This window comes from Barbus barbus (assembly GCF_936440315.1).
Source record: "Barbus barbus genome assembly, chromosome: 47".
In the NCBI taxonomy this organism is placed as follows: domain Eukaryota; kingdom Metazoa; phylum Chordata; class Actinopteri; order Cypriniformes; family Cyprinidae; genus Barbus; species Barbus barbus.
Window position 1 is genome coordinate 5,620,375 of NC_136725.1, and position 24,768 is coordinate 5,645,142.

Here is a 24,768-nt window from a genome sequence, read left to right on the forward strand (position 1 = left end):
TTAAAAAAAAAAAAATAAATACAAAAATTATTCACAGCACTGGTTTTGCATTTCACATTGCTAACACCTGAACAATATATGAAAAAGACAGAAATCTCTGTCAAAACACATTACTGAAGCTGAAGGTTGTTTGTGTGTGTGTGTCTGCAAGTGTGTGTCTTTTTACGTGACTGTAAAAAGATTGTTTAGCCAAAAATTAAAACTTTTGTCATTGTTACTGACTTTTATGTTATTCCAAACCTGTGATTTTATTTTATTGGAACACAGAAGAATCTAAAAATTGTAAAACGAAAAAAAAATCACCATAAAACAGACTGAAAATCAAGTTTTCAAGTTGAAATTGACTGATTATCTTCCTCGCCTTTTGAAACGCTTTTATTACACCAGGTCTGTTGTCAATGTGACACTGCTTTTTTAAATATGTGAAATGGAGAAGGACATTTAAAAGCTGCAGTAGCAGGAATACAAACGATCAATTCTGCTCTTCTTATGGCTTCAGAGGACTTGGAATAAGTCACTTGGATTTTTTTTGTCCATTTCAGAATCTGACAGTTGTTGTGTTCCACTAAAAATGATCAGCATTCAGGTTTGGAAAGACATGAGGGGATTCATTTTGGGTTGAACTATGCCTTTAACTGGGAGATATAATCAAGAGAGGCCTCAGCAAAAGCCTCTTGGAGAGGATTCTTGCTGTCATTGGACCCAACTCTTAACACACACTATCCCGAGAGAAAGAAGTGTCTGTAGAGCAGATTCCAGACGTCATATTGTGTCTAACATATAACTCAGCACATAAGATGTGCTTTCCCTCTCTTTCACACACCCAGAACAAAAAAAAAAAAAACAGATTAACAGAGAAATAAAGCTCAACCCACAAAAAATCATTACACATCATTCTTTTACAGAATTACAAAAGAAATGCAAGTGATAAAGGAAAGGTCAAACAACAAAATAAAAACAGGAACAGGTATTGATGGAGACAACTGCATCCGATTGGCTGACTAACCAATGACATCACTACTGCACCCTTGGCTTTAAGTATCAATTAAAGTCTAAATCCCATGTACAGCTATTGGAGAAAATCTCACTTCATCCCAAATGAAAAAAAAAAAAAAAAAAAAACGTATACATTTTGAATGAATAAATTAATTCCTTTTTTTATTGTTTTACTGAATTTAATTTATGCTAATTCTAATGAATAAAAAGACTTATTGCAATGAGAACGAGAATTTTGTTTGTCATTATGGTAATGAGAACAGAATTTTTTTTTGTCATTGTTATGGAAATGAAAATGAGATTTTATTGTCATTACAGTAATGAGAATGAAGAATTTATTGGCCTTATAGTAATGCAAATTAAATTGGTTATTACAGTAGTGAAAATGAGATGTTATTGTCATTACAGTAATGAGAATTTTATTATCATTATGGTAATGAAAATGAGTTTTTTTCCATTATGCTACAGAGAATTAGATTTTTCTTATTATGATAATGTAAAGTCGTTTTTTTTTTGTCATTACGGTAATGAGAATGAGATTTTATTTTTTGTTGTTATGGTAAAAAGAATACAAAGTACGGCAAAGTGAATTAGACTTTTGTCACTACGGTAATGAGAATGAGATAAATTTGGGGGGGGGGCATTATTTTTAATGAAAACAAATGGCAAAACAACGTAAAATAGGGTTCGTTATTTTCTAGGCTATATATTTTTATAATGTGTTTCTGGAGAGATTCACCCAAATAAGGTCAAAACAGTTTTCTGTTTTCCCACATCTGTGCTGTACGGTAATATATAGTGGCCAAAACAGTGACTTGGAGAAATTCAAGTGCTGTCACACAAAATCATCTCGTCACACGTGCACACTTAAATACTATTATATTGAGCTGTCAGTGGACGACGGAGAACAGGAAGGTTCGCAAAAGGAGATCAAGCTAAATACATGTGGAACAGAAAGGATGCCCATAGATGTAGTGCTGGACACTTTGCATGATGGGAAGGGCGTACAAGCAAGGTCTAGAAAATAAGCTAGCTGTCTAAGAGACATGGAAGAGACGTCTAGGGTCAGTTAGTGTAATGATGCAGGACGAGGGCAATAACACTGATGACAGTAAGGCACAGTGCTCTGTTTGCGTCAATCATTCATGCTGCTGAAAGAAAAACTAGAACTCTGATGACAAATAGCCTATATCGCTTTCCCTTCCTTCTCCTCCACTGCCGCTCTCTTAGGTCTGGCGCCACTATGCAGACAGATAGGATGTTTGTTCTTTAGCACCAGAGAATTACACTACTTTCATTCGCCTCCATGCAAACTCTGCTATAGTGTCCTGTAGAGATTCCTTGTTGGGAACTTAACGGTCTTCACGTCTAGCAAAACTAAGCAAACCCATGAAGCCCAGTCTGCACAATGTCGCACCGGGCTGATCGTTAAAATCTGCTTCCATGCTGATGCTGCATACTAAACGTCTGGAGAAGTACAATGGACACAGTAGCAGTGCAATCATGGACGTCTTCAACGCAGCATGACTTGTATATAGATGATGAGCTATTCTACAACTTAAATATATTTGGTGCATGTTAAATAAACAGCATTGTTCAAGTCATGGCAGCTGGCAAGTGCACAGCCAGTGCTGTGTTTGTATTGCACGTCGATCCTCGTGGTTTTGGTCTGGGCTTGAGGGCGCATTCAGTCGCTTGTCAAACCCGTTAAAATGAACATGTTTCAGTCTCGAATCCTGTAGCCAGGCGAGCATTGTGCAGCTGAGGCAAAGGGAAAGCTTTACCATTTGACAGACCTGTGTTTGGTCCTTGTGCCTTTCCTTGATGTTTATTTTTTTGTATTCTTGTTTGCTAAATTGCTTCATTTTTTTTTTTTTTTTCAAGATGGCCGTCTGGCTGAATGCCGCCTCAGTCCCGTCTCGGTCATAAGAGAGGTGGGCTGTGAGAATGAATCAACGGGGATTTGAATACACGACCAGAATGCATTCCTGTGCCCCTCACTGTGTTTGCTGAGGTAATGAAGGGCGGCGTGACGAGGGGGTAGGGTTTGAGGGCTGCTGAAAGCGGGGTGATGAGGGAATGGGTGGAGGTTGGTAGTAGTCTCATAATTTCTGCTTTCCTGAGACGATGCTGCGATAGAGCTCTACATTCAGCTCCACGTACTGTCCCTTAGTGCAGTCCAGGAAGTAGAGTTTATCAGAGACGACGTTGGGGTCGAATCCCTCCCGTCGCATGTCTGTCTTCTGGAATTTGAAAGTCCCTGAAAGAAAAAAAAAAAACTTTATGCTACGCATTGGTGTACTGTACATTCTTTTGGCTCAATTATCTGTAGTTCACCGGTGCATATAAAAATAATTAATTCAGTGATTTCAGTGATTCTTTTTCCAAACTTCAGATTTTGTTAAAGCCTTAGACTGTATATCTTCCCCAATTGTCAAATTTAATCCAACAACCCTGAACATGTCAGAGAAAGGCTGCCCCAAAATGAGCAGATGGTGCAATATAACTTATATGCACTGTCTCATGTCAATTTAAAGGGTCCATAAATAAGCTACAGCACAGTACAATACAAAACGTTCATTCTTTGGATTTTGATAGGTATCTGCAGCAGTTTAGAAATGAAAATACAAGATATGCAGAAATAAAATTAATACTGTATGTAGATCAAACCTATACAACCTCAAAATAAAACAGAATATTTTACTTAATTCTATGCACTAATATATCAATACATACGAATTAGAATTGGCTAAAATTGGATTTTGCTGAAAAATATGTTTAAAGAAAGGCAATAAACAAGAGTGTTGCTACTAATAAAATGTATATATAGAAAATGTTCTTAATCTTTCCTTTCTGACAAGATGGAATTAAATGCCAGATACATCTTATTGTTTAAGAATAATACCAATAATATCTAGAAAAAAATGCAGCAACTTTTAATGGTAAATATGGCAGAAATACACAGGTCTTTTAAATTAAAATGTCTATGCTTTGCTTCTTCCAGCTGATCATTCAAAAAGATCAGACAAAATCTGCACTCTTACAACCATCTGTAACATATGACAATATAAAGGCCATAACTAAACATTGTTATAATTCATCCATAGTAGCCCAATAAACAATCGCTTGGAATAAATTTGTGGTATTCACTGCTCTGAAACATTTGAGCTTGTTTTTACTTTGAAACTTGCAGTGCTCACATTTATTCAATTAAATAACAGACTTTTGAAGTTTAATAACCACATTACGCCATATTGTATCATGAATCCGTTTTTTTAAGACCTCCTAAAATATATTAAAATATTTACATGTTAAAACTTTAAGGACCTGCGTGAACCCTCATTATATTTAGTGGTGTCTTGAAAATGGCTGAGAAACAGCTCTTTAAATCCTTTTACAGGAACAATGCTTTAGATACGGCAGCAATGACGTGTTGCATCATTTAAGGGTGGAATGGAAAATGGCAATAAGTTACTGGCAAATTAATATCATGATTAAGCCTAGAAGAACTCTGAACATTTACATTTTGGGCTCCGTTCTAAAACAGGATGGGATTGTTACTGTGACTGAGTTAAGTGTGCAATATCTCACCTGTTTTGTTCACTTCTGGTAAGAAGCGCAGAAAGACAGGCCGGGCATAGGGCGGCAAGGCCTTCTCCAGGTCCTGGCTAAACCTCACCAGGTCTGTGGTGTGCTCCGGGTCTGCTATGGCTGCCATCCCTGCCTTGCCTTCAGCACCTGAGGGAAAACATCCACATGCATCACACAACGGCAACCGCCAAGCCTATAAGCATAAAGAGACACCATGAATTAAAATAAACTGACTAAGGAGATCATTGCCTCTCCAGGTCATATGTCACTTCTCCAAGGACAGAGATCTATGAACTACTGCAGACAGGATGAGAAACAGTGATGTTTTAAATTACTGCACTGCTACTCCAAAGAAAAAGTTGTTGTGTTTTGCTGTGCCGCTTCTAGCTACACATTGCATTCTCAGCATTGCCACAAGAGGCGCTATGGCAGCCATTTGAGTAAAATCCTCTTCTGTTCGTTTTCTCTTTGATGCCATCTACTGTTGTCTATTTATGTTTATGCTAACGCCAAGGCTATAGAAAACCCTAATGATTTCAAAATCTCACGTAAACAGTTTTCTTGCATGGTCTGTTTATCGATTTGCATGTAGACCCTTAAAACATTTCGATGCTTATCAGCGAATGATGTACACACATACACATCTATATGTTACAGACCCACAACTCTAGATCTGCTGATCACATTGTTCTGAAGGTGAGTGCGCATTTTTCAGCCGGCAGTCTCAAATGTACCGAGCTATATTCAGCACTCTTCTGCTATTCCTTTATAGATCTAGTGTAAGCAAAACCGGAGCCAGGCCAAGAGAAGACTTTGTTTGGCTGTGCATTCCCAGAATCCTTCAGGAGCTGCTGCAGTTAGCTTAAATTAATTATTCTGGCTGGGCACCCGATGATTCATGATAATACTTCATGACAGTCAGAACACTTAAAGGAACAGTTTACCACCAAAAAAAACAAAAATAAACTCTGTGCCCTCTACTGTCACAATATCAACTTGAATCTTAGATCGTATTGTGTGCAATTTTGTTTGGCAATTAACCATGTAATAAGCAAGATAATTGCCAAATTCAGCACAAAACCACTGCAGAGGTTTATTTTCCTTCCACTTGAAAATATAGTCCCTGATGAGATTGGGATGAAATGTGATTGGTGGGAAAATAAATATAGAGAAGGACGGTCACACTTTATTTTAAGCGAGTTAATTCTCGCTATTAACAAACCAAAAGCTAAGCTAATTTGCTGCTTATTAATAGTTAGTAAGGTAGTTGTTAAGTTTAGGTATAGGGATGTAGAATATGATCATGAAGAATGTGTGCTTTTTAAGTATTAATAAACAGCCATTATGTTAATAATAGACATGCAAATAAGCAACTAGTTAATAGTGAGAATTGTTCCCTATACTACAGTGTTACCAGAAGGACAAACCGAAAAGATGAGAAATGTGAGATTACCTGGCACCTCCACTCCATACACCACCACATCTTTCATGTCCAGCAGGCGGCTCAGCGTTCCCTCCACCTCAGTGGTGGAGACGTTCTCTCCTTTCCAGCGGAACGTGTCTCCTGTACGGTCTTTGAAATACATGTAGCCGTAGTCGTCCATCACCAGCACGTCCCCTGAGAGAGGAGCAGCCAACAACTGCTATTATCTAGCTGAGCGTATGGAAGGAAGTGTGCGGTTGTGTAGAGCATTTTAAAATACGATACCTGAGAGATAGGCACTATCTCCTTTTTTGAAGACATCGTGAGCGACCTTCTTATTAGTGGCCGATTGATTGACGTAGCCGTCAAATCGTCTGAGAGGATCGTTTTGAATAATTCGGCCAACCAACTGACCAGGTTCTCCTGAGAAATAAGGAAATGGATTTTAAATTACAGTTTTACACTTTCTGTAGTGTAAATTATATATGTACTTAATGTTAAAAACCCAAGCTCACTGAAGACAAGTAAACAGACAACGATTAAATAAGAATGAGTAACTAATTACAAGCAATAGGACAAAAAACTACAGTGGAACAAATAAGAAATGCATACATTGTATAAAATAATCACATGTATAAAACACTGCATATTCTTTACTGTATAAATGAAATATATATTTCTAATTAAATTTACGAAAGTGATCTAGTCAAGAGCATTGAGAGATTTTTCTCTTTTGTTGTTTAATATGAATGACAGACAGCAGGAATATTAGACTGCTGTCACTTTAAGAGCTGCCAATCTACCACACGCGTTTTCTTTCACTAAATACCTAAATTATTGGGTTTACGAGGATACTTGCAAAGACGGGCATTTTGACACATACAAGTGTGTGTATTTAACCATTCAAGGCCTATAAAGCGGCAAAACTAACTCAATACTCCTGAACTCTGTGAGCACCATCTTCACGCAAGTGCACCTCTCTGACAGCGCTCAGAAACAGGCTCTCAGACAGTGCGCACATATAGCTAAATTATTTCTCTTTTCCTGTTGATTGCATTTAGTGGCTTAAAATCATTTGTTTTTAAACCACAATGCTTAAAAACATGTGTTTTCGTGACCACGTAACACAACAACATCACATTGCCCACTCCTTATACGAGTTATTCATCAATTCAAGCCTTTGTACATGGCATGAGTGTGGGAGAGTACTGTACCTGGACCACACGGGATACAGACTCCATCAGGTCCTCTGATGAGCTCCATGGTCTCCTCGTCCACCTTGACCAAGCGGATGGGGTAAAAGAAGGGCAGGATCCGGCTATTGAATCCACAGGCACCCATCTGCAGTCAAAACAACATGTTACAACCATCTTCCACTCTTCAAAACTAAATACTACCGAGCAAATTAAACCAGTCACAGCATTTCTATTTAAATATAGCCCATAACCACCTGTGCTTGATTACTGAACATCTTGTAAATGGCCTCATAAAATATGGTAATACACAAAGCAAATTGCTGCGCATGTATCCTTTTCCATATGCCTTATCCACTATTGTAGAGGTTTAAAACTGTGTTACTCATAAAGGCTGTTTACAGACACTCCATCTAAAGTGTGCTTTTGTCAGGGCAGACCTTGTTATCGAAGTTGCCCAAGCTACAGTTGCACTCGGTGGCGCCGTAGAACTCTGCGATCTGTGGGACGTTGAAGCGGGTGGTGAATTCCTCCCAGATGGACTGACGAAGGCCGTTACCGAGGGCCATGCGGACCTTGTGTTGGTGCTCCGTGGCCTTCTTCGGCTGATTCAGCAAATATCGGCAGATCTCGCCAATGTACTGCACGATCTGAGACATACAATCAAATATCAGTTTTCAAAACTCCCTTTAAGCTCCATTTCCATGCAGAACATTAATATTAATAACATATTTTGCAATCACACAACTATAACATTAAAGCAGAGGCCTGAAAGTCCTGGGGATATTTACTGAATGCACAATATATTGACTATTGTTTGCCATAACAAATTATGCAAAATTGTTATGATTTTAATCATCTGCTCTATTTAGGCTTGAAAGACCATGTCAGTAGGTGGATTTCACATCAACAACTTATGTTATGACTCATGAGTATGATCAAAACTATATGACAAAAATGCTGGTAGACTTCTAAGGATGTGATGTTCAGAACACAGTAATTATCAGAGTGGGAAGTGATGCCCTCTGGGGGCATTTGGCCAGGGGTGTTTTAACACCACAGACAAGGTTTGAGAAAACAAAATCATTATGAAAATATTTCCTTAAAATGTTCTTCCTAACTTCAGATCTAATTCTCATGTCATATATAACTGTGACGTTCTACAAAACAACAAGTTTTAAAACTTACTGGTGAAAATGAGATGGTCAAATCTGTTTTCTCTCAGGTACATCTCAGTGTAAAGCTTCACAGTGAACTACTACATCACTCTCGTCAGCATATCAACAACAAATATATATCTTGACTCCATACAGTCGTTATTTTGGGAAAATTCCAGGTATTTTGGGCTGTGTGATTATAAAAAATATGTGCTAATATAAAATTAAATAAAGTAGTCTATATAAAATTGCAAAATAAATCTACCTATCAGTACTTTTTTTACTTAAGTACATACAAAAATTGAGTACTTTTGTACTTTCACTCGAGTAAAATTGAAAAAGCAGCACTTTTACTTGTACTGGAGTAATATTTTATTATATGTATCTGTACTTTTACTCAAGTACTTGATCTGTGTACTTTGTCCACCACTGATTGTAGGAATAAATTACATTTTAAAAATATTCAAATAGAACATTTAAATTGTAATATTTAACAATATTACTGTTTTATCAAATTTGTATCAAGTAAATGCAGCTTCAGTAAGAATAAGAGCACTTTAAGAAAATAAATAAAATGTAAAAATCATATCGACTTGAAACTTTTGAACAATAATGTGTATAATCTATGCATTTTTTCTACATACTCTTTTATTGTGTTTTTTTGTTGTATGCTTGCTAAGGCTGCATTTACTTGATACGAATTCAGTAAAACAGTAATATTGTTAAATATTGCAATTTAAAATTTCTATTTGAATATTTTAAATGTAATTAATTCCTGTGATGCTAAAGCTGAATTTTCTGCATCATTACTCCAGTCTTCAGTGTCACATGATCCTTCAGAAATCATTCTAATATGCTGCTCACGAAACATTTCGGATTATTATCAATGTTAAAGAGTTGTGCTTTATATTTTGGGGGAAATCGTGATGCATATTTTCAAGATTCTTTGATGAATAGAAAGTTCAAAACACCAGCATCTTTTATAGAATTATAAATGTCTTTTTTAATATTCACCCATCAGAAACTGAAGAACTATTCAAGCAAAATTAATTCTTGTATATTCCATTACTCACTGTGCAGTTGTATTTGATACAGTCATCCCAGAACTTTGATGCGCTGAACTTCTTCCTGATCACTACAGTCATTCCATGGATCAGACACTGTCCAACTCCCACTATGTTACCTGCCAGAGAGAACAGCACTGGCCTCAGAACAAACCTACCGCTTTCTTAAAGATTAAAGACTCACACACGCCAACATATGCTTAAATAATAAAACAAACTAAGCTGTTTTTCTTAAAAGAGCACTGGACAAGTCAAACGACCTTATATAGACATCCATCAAAACAAAATCACAAAACTGTCACAGGAAGTAGCCTGAACCAAACTCTGTGACAGGAAATGCACATATGAAGAAGGTGTAGAGAGCTTGTGTTCAGTGATGTACCGGCTGAGTGGTAAAGTGGCAAACAGTCATAAAGCACATCCTCAGACTTCATTCTGAAACCATAGTACACCAAGGCAGCCATGCGGTAATACCTGAGGGAGGAACGCAGGAAAGACAGGGTGAAAAACCGGGAACTTGATTCATTGAGAGAGAAAAATTAAGGAGAAAGCAGGGAAGGAAAGACAGTGAGAAATGGAGAAATTAACATTGTCAAACACTTACCGACTGTGAACAACAATAGCAGCTTTTGGCATTCCAGTGGTTCCCGACGTGTAAATGTAAAAGAGGCGATCTAGAGGCAAAGAAGAAGAAAAATCAAACTAATGTGATTTTTAACATGCTTTAAAGGTCTTTTTAAAAGTTACATAAAAAAAGGATTATTTTAGTGTTATTGAGTTACTATTATAATTTTTATTCATATTTTATTGTTGCCTTACTGCCTCTCTCCGTCTATGAATAATAAAACATTTGTTTTTATTTTTAGATTTTATTTCATTTGAAGTTGAATTAAAGTTTTAGTAACTTTATTTTTTTTAGTTTTAGAAATATTTCTCTAGAATTTTTATTTAAATTTTAGATTGAACTACGTTTGCAAATCAAGTTAAACTAAATGAAAATGAGAAATACTGCCTTGGCAACTAGCTTTTTTTTATTTTTATGTTAAATTTTATTTTATGTCAGGTAACAAAAGTTTTTTTTTTTTTAAGGTTTTGATATTAGTTAACTATAATAACCCTTAATGGGAATATTCAGGACTGAATTCAATGCCAAATTTTCAAAATTCTCTGAAACATGTTTGAATGTATTTTTAAAAATGTTATAATAATAATAATTGACATTCAGCATAAAGAAAAAAAATGAAAGCTAAAAAAAAAGGATAATTGCAATACAATATTTCATTACATAGTCATACAAGACAAGACTGCGTTCATAGTGATATATATTTTATTTTTTGTATTTGGGCTTTAAATGTTTATAACTGTCTGTCTTGCCTGTGAAGCTGCGATCTGGTTGTCTGGGCTGGTGTGCAGAGGTCGCCTCCAGAAGTGGCTCGAGATGCTCCGTCCCTTCAGGAACCTGTTTGGGGTCCCATTCTCCAGAGCAGAGGAGCTTAACAGTCTTTCCCATGGAGCTGTGCACCTCACACATCGCTGAGACAGTGAAAGAGCGGGAGAAATAGATGAAGTAACCACCATCACAGAGACAAATAATGTGACAAAATGAGTCTAGAAGTCTCCTCAGAGAAAGCAAAGCTGGAAATGTGAAATCAATAAGAAACGAAGCTGACTCAACATGGCATGCTTTATGATTCAGTCTCCAATTACTTAAGAGACGACTAGCAAACTCGATTTCATTAGGATTTCGCTGTCGTTCGTGACCTCTGGTATGAATCCTCTTTGGGGCAGTGAGGTTATTTCACACGGTCACCTCTGGCCATAATAAATCTGAACTCTGCGCTACTCATTCATTCATTTCTCTAGAGTACACACTCTCGTCTTTGTCCAAGTGCCACTTCCTTATTTGCTTTCTGTAGAGTGTCATTGCAACACTTCTGAACTGCTGCCTTAACCGATACTATATTGAGCCAACAGATCAAAAAATAAATCCTTGTCTAAAATCAACATGAAATCAAAACTCACACTATTTACCCTTCTATTACACATTCTCAAGTAGACCGACCCTTTTATTACAGTAAAAGTGTAGTAACCATGTTTTTTTGGTGTATTGATTACCATTTGTATAACCACAGTTTTACTACAAATACCATGCTTAAACTATGGTTAGTGTAACTATATACATAGTTTAACTATAGTAACCATGGATTTTTTTAACCATGGTTAATTTTCGTAAGGGAAGCTTGATTTTTGAGAATTTGTTTGTTTATGCAGTTGACAAACATTGAGTTAAACAGCATTTAAAAATATATTTCCCCTGTAAACAGCCTATAGTTAGGAGAGGTTTGTTAGTAGTTTGTAGCATAGATAAATACTTCTTCAAAAGCATGGTTTGACTGTGGTTGAACTACTTTAGAAGTGTAGCTTGGGAAGCTGCAGTTTCATTGTAGTTTCCTCATCACTGATAACTGTGGAGTCTCTTCTCACCATCTGTCAGCTCACTGCCGAACACCACGGCTTTGGCGCTGGAGATGTTGACACAGTGCACCAGAGCCTCCAGTCTCAGGTTGAAGTTGATGAGAGCTGCCTCCACTCCGATCTTTGCCATGCCCAGCCAAAGCCCCACGTACTGACAGCGGTTCTCCATGAACAGAGCAATCACGTCGCCCTCCTTGAAGCCCCTCTGAAGCAGAAGGTTAGCCACGCGGTTGGAGTAGTCGTCAAGCTCCTTGAAGCTCCATTTCGCGCCCGTTCCTTCAAAAATCAGAGCTGTCTTGTCACCGTATTTCTTGACAGACTTGGCAAAAAGTTTGGGAACGGTGTTGCGCTCACGGAGGTTCTTTCTGACGTTCAGTTTTACCCTCAGCAACACACTGGCTGCACTGCAAAAGAACACATTTTGATATGACATTATGATTACGATGGCTTATTCTGGGCAAATTCTTTAAAACAACTTTTGAGTAAACGTTTCACTTAAAGGGGTCATATGATGCGATTTCAAGTTTTCCTTTCTCTTTGGAGTGTTACAAGCTGTTTGTGCATAGATAAGATCCCTGAAGTTGCAAAGACTAAAGTCTCAAAACCAAGGAGATATTCTTTATAAAAGTTAAGACTCTGCCACGCCCCCACGTCTACGTCACGGTGTGGGACTGCCCAAATGTATACGCAATGAAAGAAGGCAGAACTATTATTCTCGCTGTAGTGTTGTTGCTGCCGCCGGCGCCATGTCCTGGAGACGCTATGTTTCGTTGTGCAAGCGAAAGTATTTTGTTTGGGCTTCCAAAAGAGGAGACAACTAGAAATCAGTGGTTAAGTTGTATTTACAACACTGTTCCAGAACAGTTCAACCCAAATATTAGAGTGAGTGCAGCGCATTTTACGGAGGACTATTTCCTGAACCTGGAAGAGTAGCTTACAATACTGGCTTGCACAAAGGCTGTTTCTATAAAGTGGGGCAATTCCAACTTTGCAAGGACAGTCTGATGCTTCTGACGCTCAGCCTGTAAGTATGTTTCTGCTACTGACAATACAAAAGCGCGTTGTGAGCTGTGTAGAGTAGTGATTGTTGTTTGTCGTTTCTCTGATCACAAATGCAGACATTGCAATGTTTATGCGGCGCGATGCAACGCAACGCGTAAAAAGACAGTCATTATAATCAGTAATTATGTCCCCACTGGATGCAACAAATGTCGCGTTTATAATGGGTTTTATTGCTTTTGTGTCATCGCACCGGGCCACGGCATAACAATACGATGAGGGGCTTAACATTTCCGTCTCACGCTTGAGATATTCGGCCAATCACAACGCACTGGATAGCTGGCCAATCAGAGCACACCTCGCTTCGAAGAACGATGAGCTTTGTAAAAATCGACGCGTTTCAGAAAGGCAGAGCATAGAGGAGCAACAATAATGTACAGTATGTGGAAAATAATGTATTTTTTTTTACCTTAAACCGCATAAACACATTGCATTACACCAAATACACAAAATAATGTTCTTTTTAGCAACGTCATATGACCGCTTTAAAATAATTACTCTACCGGTCAAATGTTTGGACTAATTCTGATGCTTTTATTGGGATATTGGGAATATTGTGAAATATTATTACTATTTAAAATAACACTTTTCCATCTGAATATACTGTAAAGTGTCATTTATTTCTGTTATGCAAAGCTGAATTTTCAGCATCATTACTCCAGTCCATAGTGTCACGTGATCCTTCATAAATCATCCTAATATGCTGATTTGCTCAGACATTATTAATTATTATTGGTGCTCAATTATTAATAATGGTTGTTATTATAATTAATGTTGAAAACTAAAGCTTAATATTTTTGTGGAAACTTTTTCATGATTCTTTGATGAATAGAAAGTTTTTAAAAAACAGCATTTATTTAAAACAGAAATCAATGTAACATTATGAATGTATCTACTTTATCAATTTATTGTGTCCTTGTTGAATAAAAATCTTACATTCTTACAATCTTAAATCAACATTTAAAAGTTGGGGGCAAATATGATGGGTTTACAAAATGTATGCAGTAGAAAATGTATAATGATAAGCATAGATAATAAGAATAAATGTTTCTTGAGCAGCAAATCAGCATATTAAAATGATTTCTGAAGGATCATGTGACACTGAAGACTGGAGTAATGATGCTGAAAATTCAGCTTTGATCACAGAAATAAATTACATTATATAGTCAAAGAGAAAACTGTTTTTAATGTAATAATATTTCACATTATTACTGTTTTTACTGTATTTTGATCAAATAAATGCAGCCTGGTTAGCATAGGAGACCTTTATTTAAGTAAAGAAATCTTGATTATTCCAAACTTTTGACCGGTGGTGTACTTTACACCATTGTGTAGGTTTAATATATATAATCATCTGTTTAATGGTAATGGTGGTGATTCTAGCCTCATCAACTTCTTGCTTCAGTGACAAATAACAAATCTGTAAGTGGCAGGAAGTAGTTAGCATGGTGTTCTAGCAAACACAAACACTGTCACTCTGCTAAAAGCACTGATCCCTGACCCTTAGGAGTCCTTACGTCCATTAGCAGCTATCCTAAAAGCCTCAGTCCTCCAATCCAGGCTCTTACGGAGTAATCTGTGCCGCTGATATGATAAACCCACATCTCCAGGACCTGGAGAGTAAATCTCCTCCACCAGTGACAAAACTGATTGTTAGATGAGGTTTTGCCTTTTTGCTATGCAACAGCAAACAGAGAAGTTCACTTCTGATTAAAAAACAAATTCCTCAAAGTCTTAAGACACTTAGCAATCATGCTTCAGATTACTCAATTCACATTTCAAAACCTACTCTCTTTGAGGAAAAAACCAGCTGAACCTACCAGGAACAGCCCAGAAAGCCATTTCAACCACTTGTTCCCCTTAACAAACACTCAGCCCGTAATACAGGAATATGCGGTTGTGTTCGCTGAGGAACTGTTCAGCCAGATTGAAATGCCCCAGGTTAATATGAACATTAGTCACAAAACCACATCTACAGACATAAATCAGATTCTTTATCAGTGCATAAAGACTGTCAATTAATACATTACTAAGCAAAATTAAATATTGCATTAATTAAAAAAATTATATTTTACTTTAATGCATTTACTTAACTTAATTAACTGCTACATCAGGTATTACATTATTATTTGTGTGTTTTGATGTATAGTAGACAAAAATATGTAGGACCTACATGCAAATTTCTTTACAGCATTTTTAATAAATGAGATGGGACTAGATAGTGAAGGAAAACCAAGTGTCCAGCTTGTAATGAATTTATGGAATTGCAGAGCTGGAATGTAAACAAAGGGTGGAAAGCTAAAATAGAGGATATTTTTTATTTGTTTTAATTTGACATTTTTGGTCCCTGCTGAACTACTGTGTTTCTGTATTTTTTAATAGTTTTGATGACTTCAAAAATGTACTTTACTGTAGATATATATATATATATATATATATATATACACACACACGTGACCCTGGACCTCAAAATCAGTCATAAGTGTCAATTTTTTCGAAATTGAGATTTATACCTCATCTGAAAGCTGAATAAATAATCTTTCCATTGATGTATGGTTTGTTAGGACAATATTTGGCCGAGATACAACTATTTGAAAATCTGGAATCTGAGGGTGCAAAAAAATCGAAATATTGAGAAAATCACCTTTAAAGTTGTACAAATGAAGTTCTTAGCAATGTACATTACTAATCAAAAATGAAGTTTTGATATATTCACGGTAGGAAATTTACAGAATATCTTCATAGAACATGATCTTTACTTAATATCCTAATGACTTTTGGCATAAAAGAAAAATCAATAATTTTGACCCATGTATTTTTGGCTATTGCTACAAATATACCCCAGATACTTCAGACTGGTTTTGTGCTCCAGGGTCACACACATTTATATAAACCCTATAAAGTATAAAAAGACTAAAAAGGATATTGTAGCAAATAAACTTACTGCAAATCGCGGTATATGGTCTTTGAAAACACATGTAAGGAATTCCATCCTCCAGAACCCAGGAAGAAAATGAAAATGGACGGCAGAACCAGGAACCAGGACAGGCCGACGAACAGCCTGAGCACGAAGAGAAGGGCCGTGGAGCACGCCAACCGCAACATCCTAACACACACAAACAACACAATCCTTCACACACCATCACCTGACAACTTCAACATCCTCTCTCAACACTGGATTATTGCATTTACATTTCATTTGACCTGTGTGATATGAAAAATGTTGTTGCTCATTGATAAAAGTGATAAAATAATCATCATAAACCTGATAATTATAAGGGCTGATATGCAAAACTCTGAGAGATTCCGAGATTAACACAAGATAAGTCTCTTAATCATATCAAGACAAGATAGCTGTTGAAGGTACAGCAGTCCAGAGTACTTTTATCATCTGGGAGAAAAGTACGACGCTGTAACTTAGATTTCAAAATGTGTTTCTTTTATTTTTTTAATTGAAATATTTAATGCTGCTTTTATTTTTTTATATATTATACGTATGAAGGTTATCGTTAGATATACAAACGGAGGTTACTTTTGTATCTCTGATGTGCACTGTAGATGGATACAGATGATCAAACATTGACAAGAACTTAAAATGTTAATTATTAAAATGCTCCTTTATATTAGAAAGCATTGAAGCGTTTCTAGGCCTTCTTTGGCATTAAAAACACCTGTAAAGTAACTAGGGTGGATTGAATGTCAGTGACGGAAGGCAACAGAGCTATTTGATCTGTACTATCCTTTCCAACAGCTCATCTGAAAGCAGATGCAGTATCACATGATCCCTAAGTGCACCTATATAGGGAAGACCGGGGCTAGTTGTCACAAGGGTTTTATCACAGTAACTATAAGATTTTGAGTCAAAAGAACATAAATGTGGGTTTTCCATATTGGTTTCAAACATCTAGTTCACATATTATCTTAATTTTTGTGAAAATTTTCTATGTATAATATTGCTGTAGCAGTTAATATATAGCAGGTTGCAAAACACTCTGAAATACATTCTGGTATGAATTTAATCTATATATGACCCTGGAGCACAAAACCAGTCTTAAGTAGCACGGGTATATTTGTAGCAATAGCCAAAAATACACTGTATGGGTCAAAATGATCCATTTTTCTTTTATGCCAAAAATCATTAGGATATTAAGTAAAGATCATGTTCCATTAAAATATTTTGTAAATTTCCTACTGTAAATATATCAAAACTTCCTTTTTGATTAGTAATATGCATGGCTAAGAACTTCATTTGGACAACTTTAAAGGCAATTTTCTCAATATTTAGATTTTTTGGCACCCTCAGATTCCAGATTTTATATCTCGGCCAAATATTGTCCTATCCTAACAAACATCAACGGAAAGCTTATTTATTCAGCTTTCAGATGATGTATAAATCTCAATTCAAGAAAACTGATCATTATGACTGGTTTTGTGGTCCAAGGTCACATAAAATGAATTGTGAATTATTATGCAGACAGCTTAATAATTAGACAGTTAATTTCTGCTTTCTGATCGTGTTTGTCAATATTTAGTTTAATTAACTGTTTTTGGTGTTTTATAATTGTTTAAATTTAGCTCAAAAGCCATTAAATAAGCTTCCCATTGTGACAGCTTATGCCACATAGTAAGAACAAGTTAATTTTACACACTTTAGTAAATCAAAGTATGTTAAATGAACTGTATATCTGTGAATGATATATATATTTGCTCTGCATCTTGTAGACAACACTTCAAGGTGTGTCTAGAAATTCTATTAATCAACCTACTCTGTAAAATAGCCTACTCACTGGCGTACATGTGACAACTAGCCCCGGTCTGATGTACCTATAGGTTATACGCCATCTCACACAAACTCAATCTTATGACTGACAGCAATTATGGTTACACATCGTCGTACGTTTCCGCAGCACCAGGGAAATCCTACAATGTGCGTCTGTCTATCCAGATCCTGAGCGAGGGATGCTGGAGAGAATCAACCAGCATCCCTCAATCCCTCTGTTCAATCCTTCAAACATAATGATAGACGTGCTGTGGGTGCGGATGGATATTAAAGCGATGCAGAATAGCCAGCATCATCATCATCATCAGGCGAGGGTTACCGCAGAGCCTGGAAATCTGAGCGAGCACATTTGCTATACAGCACTGTAGTGATTCATTTCCGCGAATCGGCTCTTTTGAACAGTTCATTTCAAAGAACGGATTCAAAACACCTTTTCAGAGATTATTTTATGCCATTACGCCATATATATATATATATATATATATATATATATATATATATACATGATTACGCCTCGCGGTGCTTAGAACACAAATATAACTTGCGTTTATAGCAAGCAATACTAAGATTTTCATCTCCAAATTGAAAGTATTTGTATATATTATAAATAACTCTCTATATAGTGTGTGTGTTGCTTAAGTGGTAAATATTTCAAATACTTTTATCCGTAGTATTTATGCCTGCTGTTTTAGGTTCCCTAGTTCAAGGAGTCGGTCAGTTGTTGATTCCAGAACCGCTCGAACCGATTCGTCAACGCATGGCTCAGTCCGTTTATTGACTCGGTTGAAAAGATCCGATTCAAAAGAACGAGTCGTTCACGAATCGGACATCCCTACAGCACTGCAGTACACTGAGGTTCACGCTACTGTTACAATAAGGAATTCACTCAATACATTATAACGTCTTTACACGAGCAAGCGTAAACTGTAACGTTATATCATCATCAGGCTCGGTTGCGCTGCGTTATTTGCTGTCCGTGTTTTATATTGAAACGCTCAGTGCGGATATCTGGCATCCTATCCCCTTTATCTGGATTTGGATCAGTTAAACTGTCCCATATGTACAGCATCCATTACCCAACATAAGCAAGACACAATGTATGCTAATGCTACTGTAAAGATCGGTAAATGCATCTTTAACTGGCAGCTGCGATCATGACGATTAATGATGCAGGAGATTCCGGAAATGAACAACGGTTAAAATATTTGAAATGTAGGTGTGTGCTCCGGGAAATACCTTGATTTCGGTCTCCGAGGTCACAATAACGTGCGTATTATGGCAGAAGGGGAACCTGTCCCGTACGATCCCACCTTGATCGGCTTTAAGCGAAACCTCCGTCGCGTTTACCTGCTGATGCACGCGCGCCGGTGTGTAACGGCCACACGCCTGCTTTTTACCGAACAACCCCGGCGTCTTTGGTAGACTTTACCCCCGTTTATTTCATTTTTTTAATTCTTATCTGGTATCGCTTCATTGTAACGATGGCTCGTAGCGCTGGTAATACCAATGACCTTATAATTTTCTTACATGAGTCCGCCTCCTCTCTATTCGCCGGCGCTGTGTGCGCATATTGATTGACAGCTCTTAGAACCAATCGCGTTCTCCTACTGGCCGTTTCGCCCAGGAAAGGCGGGGCTTAAAGTCCTGTCAAGGAAATGTGGCCCAGCATGCGAGTCATCACGGTTTCCACCCGGTAGTCGCAAAGCAGCTCCGCAGGACCATGAGGCATGATGGAGGAGGGCTATTGTCAGATATCTCCCATCTGCTGGCCATTGTAAAGGCAAAAACAGCTGTTTGTGTACATTAAAATGATATAATGTATATGGCAATTCAAACGTGTTAATAGGCAGGGCTTTTTACTTTAAATTAATGCATTGAAATTGTATGGAAGGAGTCAAGGATGATTATTTTACTTATTTTTTTATATAAAATGCAAGAATCAGTCTTCCGGAAGCGTTAAACCACGGTTCATATAGGTTCATATAACTTTACTTTCTCTTTGGAAAAAATGTCTGGATTATTAAAGATGCAAAATCAATTTGACCATATTTTCTTTCTTAATATGAGTTTATGGTTTTGTTGTGCACAACCAGTACCAATTACTATGCATAAAAAAAATCCATCCTAATAATCTTTCATCTAAATGTAAATTACCAGCCCTGTCGTTTAAACAATTTACCTTTTTGACTGACGTCACAAATGCCTCTTATTTCAATCCCTTATAAAATGGGTTGGGGAAAACATGCTTTGCCTAACAAATTACTTTTCAACGAATCTGTTCATGCTCTTTTATAACAAATTACAATATTTTCTGGCTTATATATATCATATTTTGGCATGTCCGAGAACAGTAATAGAAGCAAACAGACATTTCTTGTTTTAATTTCGTATATCCACTTCACTTCAGATATCATGTTTGGAAACATTTTACAACTGTCAGTTTAACAAGGCAAATTTGCTATCAGTGTAGCAGATGGTTTTTATCTATGCTATCCAAAAATATTGAGACAGAGTCCAATATTCGCTATCTTAACTTACATAAAGTGTATTTAGTTCAACTTTAACACAGTTGGATCAGTTTTTGTAACAAGACATTTGAGCAATCACACAAACATGGCATATAAACTTTGAAATAAATACATTTGTTTGTTTTCTGTAGTTAGAGTAACAAACTGAAATTGGAAACCAACAGTAATGCATAGTTAACTCAACTTGCCATGGACTTGCTCGAAGGAATAGTTCACCCATAAACGAACATTTGTATGACTATTTACACTGTTCCAAACTTTTAAGACTGACTTTCTTTAGTGGGACACAAAATAAGATGTTTTGAAGCATGTTCATGCTGCTCCTTGCTATGCAATGCAAATGGCCTGTAAGTGTCTAAATAAGAGTTGTGTGAACATTCTTCAAAGTTTCATCTCATCTCATTTTGGGTTCCACTAAGAAAGTCAGTCGCACAGGTTTTGAAACAACATGAAGGTGAGTACCTGATGACAGAAATGTCATTTTTGGGTGAACTATTCCTTTAAGTCACCAGATTTGGATGACAAGTTTATGGGCGTAGACAGATTTTCATACAGTCTCTCATGAAGAAAAACACCTTGTTTTTGGCACAAACACAATGTGAGGAAAAATGTGTGCAGCGGAGGAGCTGAGATAAACTGTGAGGCAATTCTTCTCACAATGTTGACAGAAGCCTTTCCATTTCTTTGAAGGTTTATATGTATCATGGACTGAGTTAAAGGAGTAGTTCACCCAAATATTTGTTGAAAATACTCACCCTCAAGCCATCCAAGATATAGATGACGTTGTTTCTTCATGGGAACAGATTTAGAAAAATGTAGCAATGCATCATTTGAAAGTGAAAACATCTTTCTGATACATTTGTTTCATACAAACATACAGGTTTTGACTTCACAAGACATTCACTGATGGACTGGAGTGGTGTGGATTGTGATGTTTGTATCAGCTGTTTGGTCTCTCATTCTGACGGCACCCATTCACTGCAGAGGATCCATTGGTGAACAAGTGATGGAATGCTACATTTCTCCAAATCTGTTCCAATGAAGAAACAAACTTGGATCTTTGATGTCCTGAGGGTGAATAAATTTAGCAAATTATCATTTTTATTGGAACTATTACTTTAAGCATGTTAACTTTACTGAAACATCTCAAATTGACTCATCCACCACAACAGCATGAAGAAAACAACCTGGTGTATTTGCTAAATACAAATATATAACACTAACAGTATTAAGATGCCTTCCAGTTACTCTATCTCCTCTAAAGAAGCTCAGTCAGTCGTCCAACTCGAGGCCAAAGTGACTGTACAAGTCTCGTGTGGTCACTCCACGCAGGCCGGCTGAGAGAGACACAGAGAGACAGTTGTCTTTGTCAATGATCACATGTGGGAGAATGACGTGGCACAGACCCCCTCTGGCCCTCAGACCATCTGAAGTCACAGCAAGGCTAGAGCGGGCAAGAAACTCAGCATGCTGGGAGTCTGAAAGGGTCCTTTATATTACAGAATACAGCGATAATACCGGAGGATGCCATTATCATAATCCTGACACTAGACAGAAATGCCAAGCGTATAGAGGCTACATGTAACCCACTTATATGAGTGGGATGGGAGATGTGTGTAGGCCACAAGTGTTTATGGAGAGGAGAAAAACAGTCAAAACAGTATGAAATGTGAAATATGTTGAGTATCAGACCAACATAAATCACTAATGCGTTCACTATTAAATATGAGATTGTTCTATCAGGTCTTACCTAATCTGCCCAGCAGAGTTTGTCCGATGTCTTTGATGTCATTGTATTCGTGCAGCAGGTCGATGTGTTGATCCAGCTCTTGTACAACAAATCCTCTACAAACACAAGAACAGAGGAACACCAGCTCAGTTTCATCTGACAATAAATCACAATGAAGCACTTTCTTTTTTTTGGCTAGTATAACAAAGTAATTAACAACAAAGGACCAGATTATTTTAGATGCATTTTAGATATTTTTAAGTACTGTAGCCTCATGTATGAAATAATTGTCACAAAAATGTAAATTTCTGAAATGCAACAGTCTCTCTCTCTCTATATATATATATATATATATATATATATGTATGTGTGTGTGTGTGTGTGTGTGCGCGCGTGTCAAAATTAATTTATATATACACAAATAAATTGAACTATATTTATGGCTCATATAGTATGAGAATATGCTGCTCATTCTCAAAAAGGAAAAAAAAACATAAATTTTATTCAGAGGCACAAACTGTGCAAAAATATTAAATTTTTAGTCGCTAATATTTAAATAGACAAAAAATTGAGCTGAAATTCTGATAGCTTGTAATGTAAATCAATGAGAACTTACATAAAATGCATATAAACAGCAGACTGCACTCTATCTCACAATAATGTCTTCGTAAGATGATATTTAAATGCTTAGTTTTATGATTAAATCTCTGTAGTTTCAAAACTTATAATGCAATGCAATGTTTGAGAAATGAACAAATAAAAGTTCCTTAAAAGACTGATCGATCATATTTGATAATCACAGTTTAACGTGGTTTTTCTAAAAAATTATGTATGGATAAACAAGTAAACCTAAGTTGATTCAGTCCAGTAAGTGTTCGTAAAATATTACTAACAATATAGAAGTTATTCTTTAACAGTGCTGATTTCATTATTTCATTTCATTGAATTCAATTTCACTAAATAGAAAAGAGTGAAGGATGGTCTTCAGAACATCATGCAGGTTTGGAACGACATGAGGGTGAGTATACAGTGTTGCCAACTGCTTTCAACTGAAAGTAGCTAAAACTGGTAGCTAAATGTCACTAGATGACACAATGGCAAATTCACTGATCTATATAAAGATGAATAGATCAGTGGGCAAGATGAGAACTTAGGTAAGGTATGTCCAAGAAGCTGCTATATTTGTCCCTAAACTTTTGAAAAAAAGTCTCAAAAGGGGTGGTGAAGTTGCTAAATCTATTTTAATGTATGGGTGAATTATTTCTCTGATGGAATCACTTGCCATCTCCCACATGACATTTTTTCTGCAGTGCACATTTTTTTAGAATCTCCCCAAATAATTATGAACCTAATATTCCATGAACATACAACAGCATATTGGATCTCTTTTTCCCACATTCACTACCTACTCCTTTTCCAACAAGGAGATCTCTGAATCCAGCCGATCAAGTGTTTTCTTGAGCTCTTGGACTTCTTCCTCAGGGCACACTGGAGATCTCACCATACCTGGCTTCTGAACCTGTGACAGACCACAGACAGCTCACCACATATGCATATCAACCACAATCTCATATCTGATGCCTGTTATCAGTTATGCTACACATATCATGCGTGTTTTGTAGTTATCAAATTCTCCTGAATACTGATTTGTAACAGGTCTATGCATCACGACACCCATAGTATTAATACAGTAGTCCTCTGAATACATATGATTCAGTTTAAAGAAACTTGAACGTTACTTACTGGAGATTTAAAACCTGAATTGACGCTCCTGGCGTTACATCTGGAATCTGGCGGTCTGTACGGAGTAAACAAACGTTGATATTCATTTTAAACAGATTTCTATTGAACTTTTGCAGAGTTGCTATATTTGTTTACCTTCTCCGTAAAGACACGCCCCTTTGCCGTGGCGTAACTTTGACGTGCGCATCATCCACAACGGATTCCGCGCTCATTTCTTCCGAAATTCACGTTAAGCGTTCAGGCGCGGAGACGATACGATTTTAACGAGCGAACGTCTGATTTACGCGAGTTCTGAGCGTTTAACGAGCCTGTAAAAAATCCCGCCTTGTTGCGTCATCATACGTAATCGCTCTGATTGGTGGAGGTATGAGCATTTTGATTGGTCCATTGAAACACTTCCGCTGCACACCATTACATATTTTACGTACACACAGTACGGTGTGGAAATATATATTATTTCTATAAATAAGAGTCTAAACTATGTTACACAATTTTTTTAATTATTTACGTTATAATAAATAATTTTGGTCTCTAATTTGATTCATTGTTATAGAGTGTCACAAAAATATTCAAATAAATGAAAATACGACTAAAATTCTTACGGTTTTGGGGCACTTTCATATGCATACAGTAATATACATTAAACTGTGAATGTTAAAATTTGAAACACAACTAAATAGGTTTATTATATAGCAAGTCAATAAACATTATAGAAAGGATAAATGAGTAATGCAGTCGTAAAGCAGCTTCATATTTTGTCTTTAGATGGCGGCATTTCACAATGTATGCAAAACCAGATTGACACCTACTCTTTCTAGATCACTACACACAATTAAATGTCCTTTAATTTGATTAACAAACTGTATAATGTGGAAGGACAGCATCTTAGTATGGATGAAGGGAATACAGAGTGTAACCTTTAGACAAAGAACTACAAGAGATCAAATAATGGATAAAATCACTGTTTTGAGTGTCTTCAGAGCATCTTGACTCGATGTAATGCTGCAACACACTTCTGTGAGAAGACTTG

At 36.7% G+C, this 24,768-nt stretch overlaps 2 protein-coding genes across 6 annotated transcripts; both read right to left on the reverse strand.

Annotated features, from left to right (window-relative positions):
- Positions 1-1,552: 1,552 nt before the first annotated feature.
- On the reverse strand, positions 1,553-19,301 carry LOC306865821 (long-chain fatty acid transport protein 4-like). Of its 2 annotated transcripts, none has more exons than XM_079410650.1 (13): positions 18,975-19,299; positions 15,903-16,064; positions 11,909-12,303; positions 10,799-10,957; positions 10,029-10,098; positions 9,807-9,898; positions 9,434-9,543; positions 7,644-7,853; positions 7,225-7,351; positions 6,296-6,433; positions 6,041-6,205; positions 4,588-4,734; positions 1,553-3,256 (listed from the first exon to the last, which is right to left on the reverse strand). In XM_079410650.1, exons 2-13 carry the CDS (start codon positions 16,061-16,063, stop codon positions 3,099-3,101), a joined length of 1,932 nt encoding a protein of 643 aa, XP_079266776.1. In that variant the 5' UTR covers position 16,064; positions 18,975-19,299; the 3' UTR covers positions 1,553-3,098. The 2 variants fall into 2 exon arrangements, with proteins under 2 accessions (XP_079266776.1, XP_079266775.1); XM_079410649.1 differs by having other exon boundaries at positions 1,559-3,256; positions 19,266-19,301.
- A 360-nt stretch (positions 19,302-19,661) lies between these two features.
- swi5 (SWI5 homologous recombination repair protein) lies at positions 19,662-24,091 on the reverse strand. Of its 4 annotated transcripts, none has more exons than XM_079410713.1 (6): positions 23,874-24,091; positions 23,739-23,793; positions 23,405-23,514; positions 22,017-22,111; positions 21,491-21,603; positions 19,804-21,296 (listed from the first exon to the last, which is right to left on the reverse strand). In XM_079410713.1, the coding sequence occupies exons 1-5, from the start codon at positions 23,948-23,950 to the stop codon at positions 21,539-21,541; spliced, it is 402 nt and encodes a 133-aa protein (XP_079266839.1). In that variant the 5' UTR covers positions 23,951-24,091; the 3' UTR covers positions 19,804-21,296; positions 21,491-21,538. The 4 variants fall into 4 exon arrangements, with proteins under 4 accessions (XP_079266837.1, XP_079266839.1, XP_079266838.1 ...); XM_079410712.1 differs by having other exon boundaries at positions 19,804-21,334; XM_079410711.1 differs by having other exon boundaries at positions 19,662-21,603.
- Between the last annotated feature and the right edge of the window lie 677 nt (positions 24,092-24,768).

What these genes read in the sequence shown, in the direction of transcription:
- LOC306865821 (XM_079410649.1), bottom strand. An exon ending in ACCAGATCGCAGCTTCACAG is followed by an intron (nt 10,099 to 10,798) that starts GCAAGACAGACA and finishes CTTTGCCTCTAG; the next exon opens with ATCGCCTCTTTTACATTTAC. An exon ending in CTGTATCCCGTGTGGTCCAG is followed by an intron (nt 6,434 to 7,224) that starts GTACAGTACTCT and finishes CTTATTTCTCAG; the next exon opens with GAGAACCTGGTCAGTTGGTT.
- swi5 (XM_079410710.1), bottom strand. Translation starts at nt 23,950, where the DNA reads ATGAGCGCGGAATCCGTTGTGGATGATGCGCACGTCAAAGTTACGCCA. An exon ending in GGCGTGTCTTTACGGAGAAG is followed by an intron (nt 23,794 to 23,873) that starts GTAAACAAATAT and finishes TACTCCGTACAG; the next exon opens with ACCGCCAGATTCCAGATGTA. An exon ending in ATCTCCTTGTTGGAAAAGGA is followed by an intron (nt 22,112 to 23,404) that starts GTAGGTAGTGAA and finishes TTGTGTTTGTAG; the next exon opens with AGGATTTGTTGTACAAGAGC.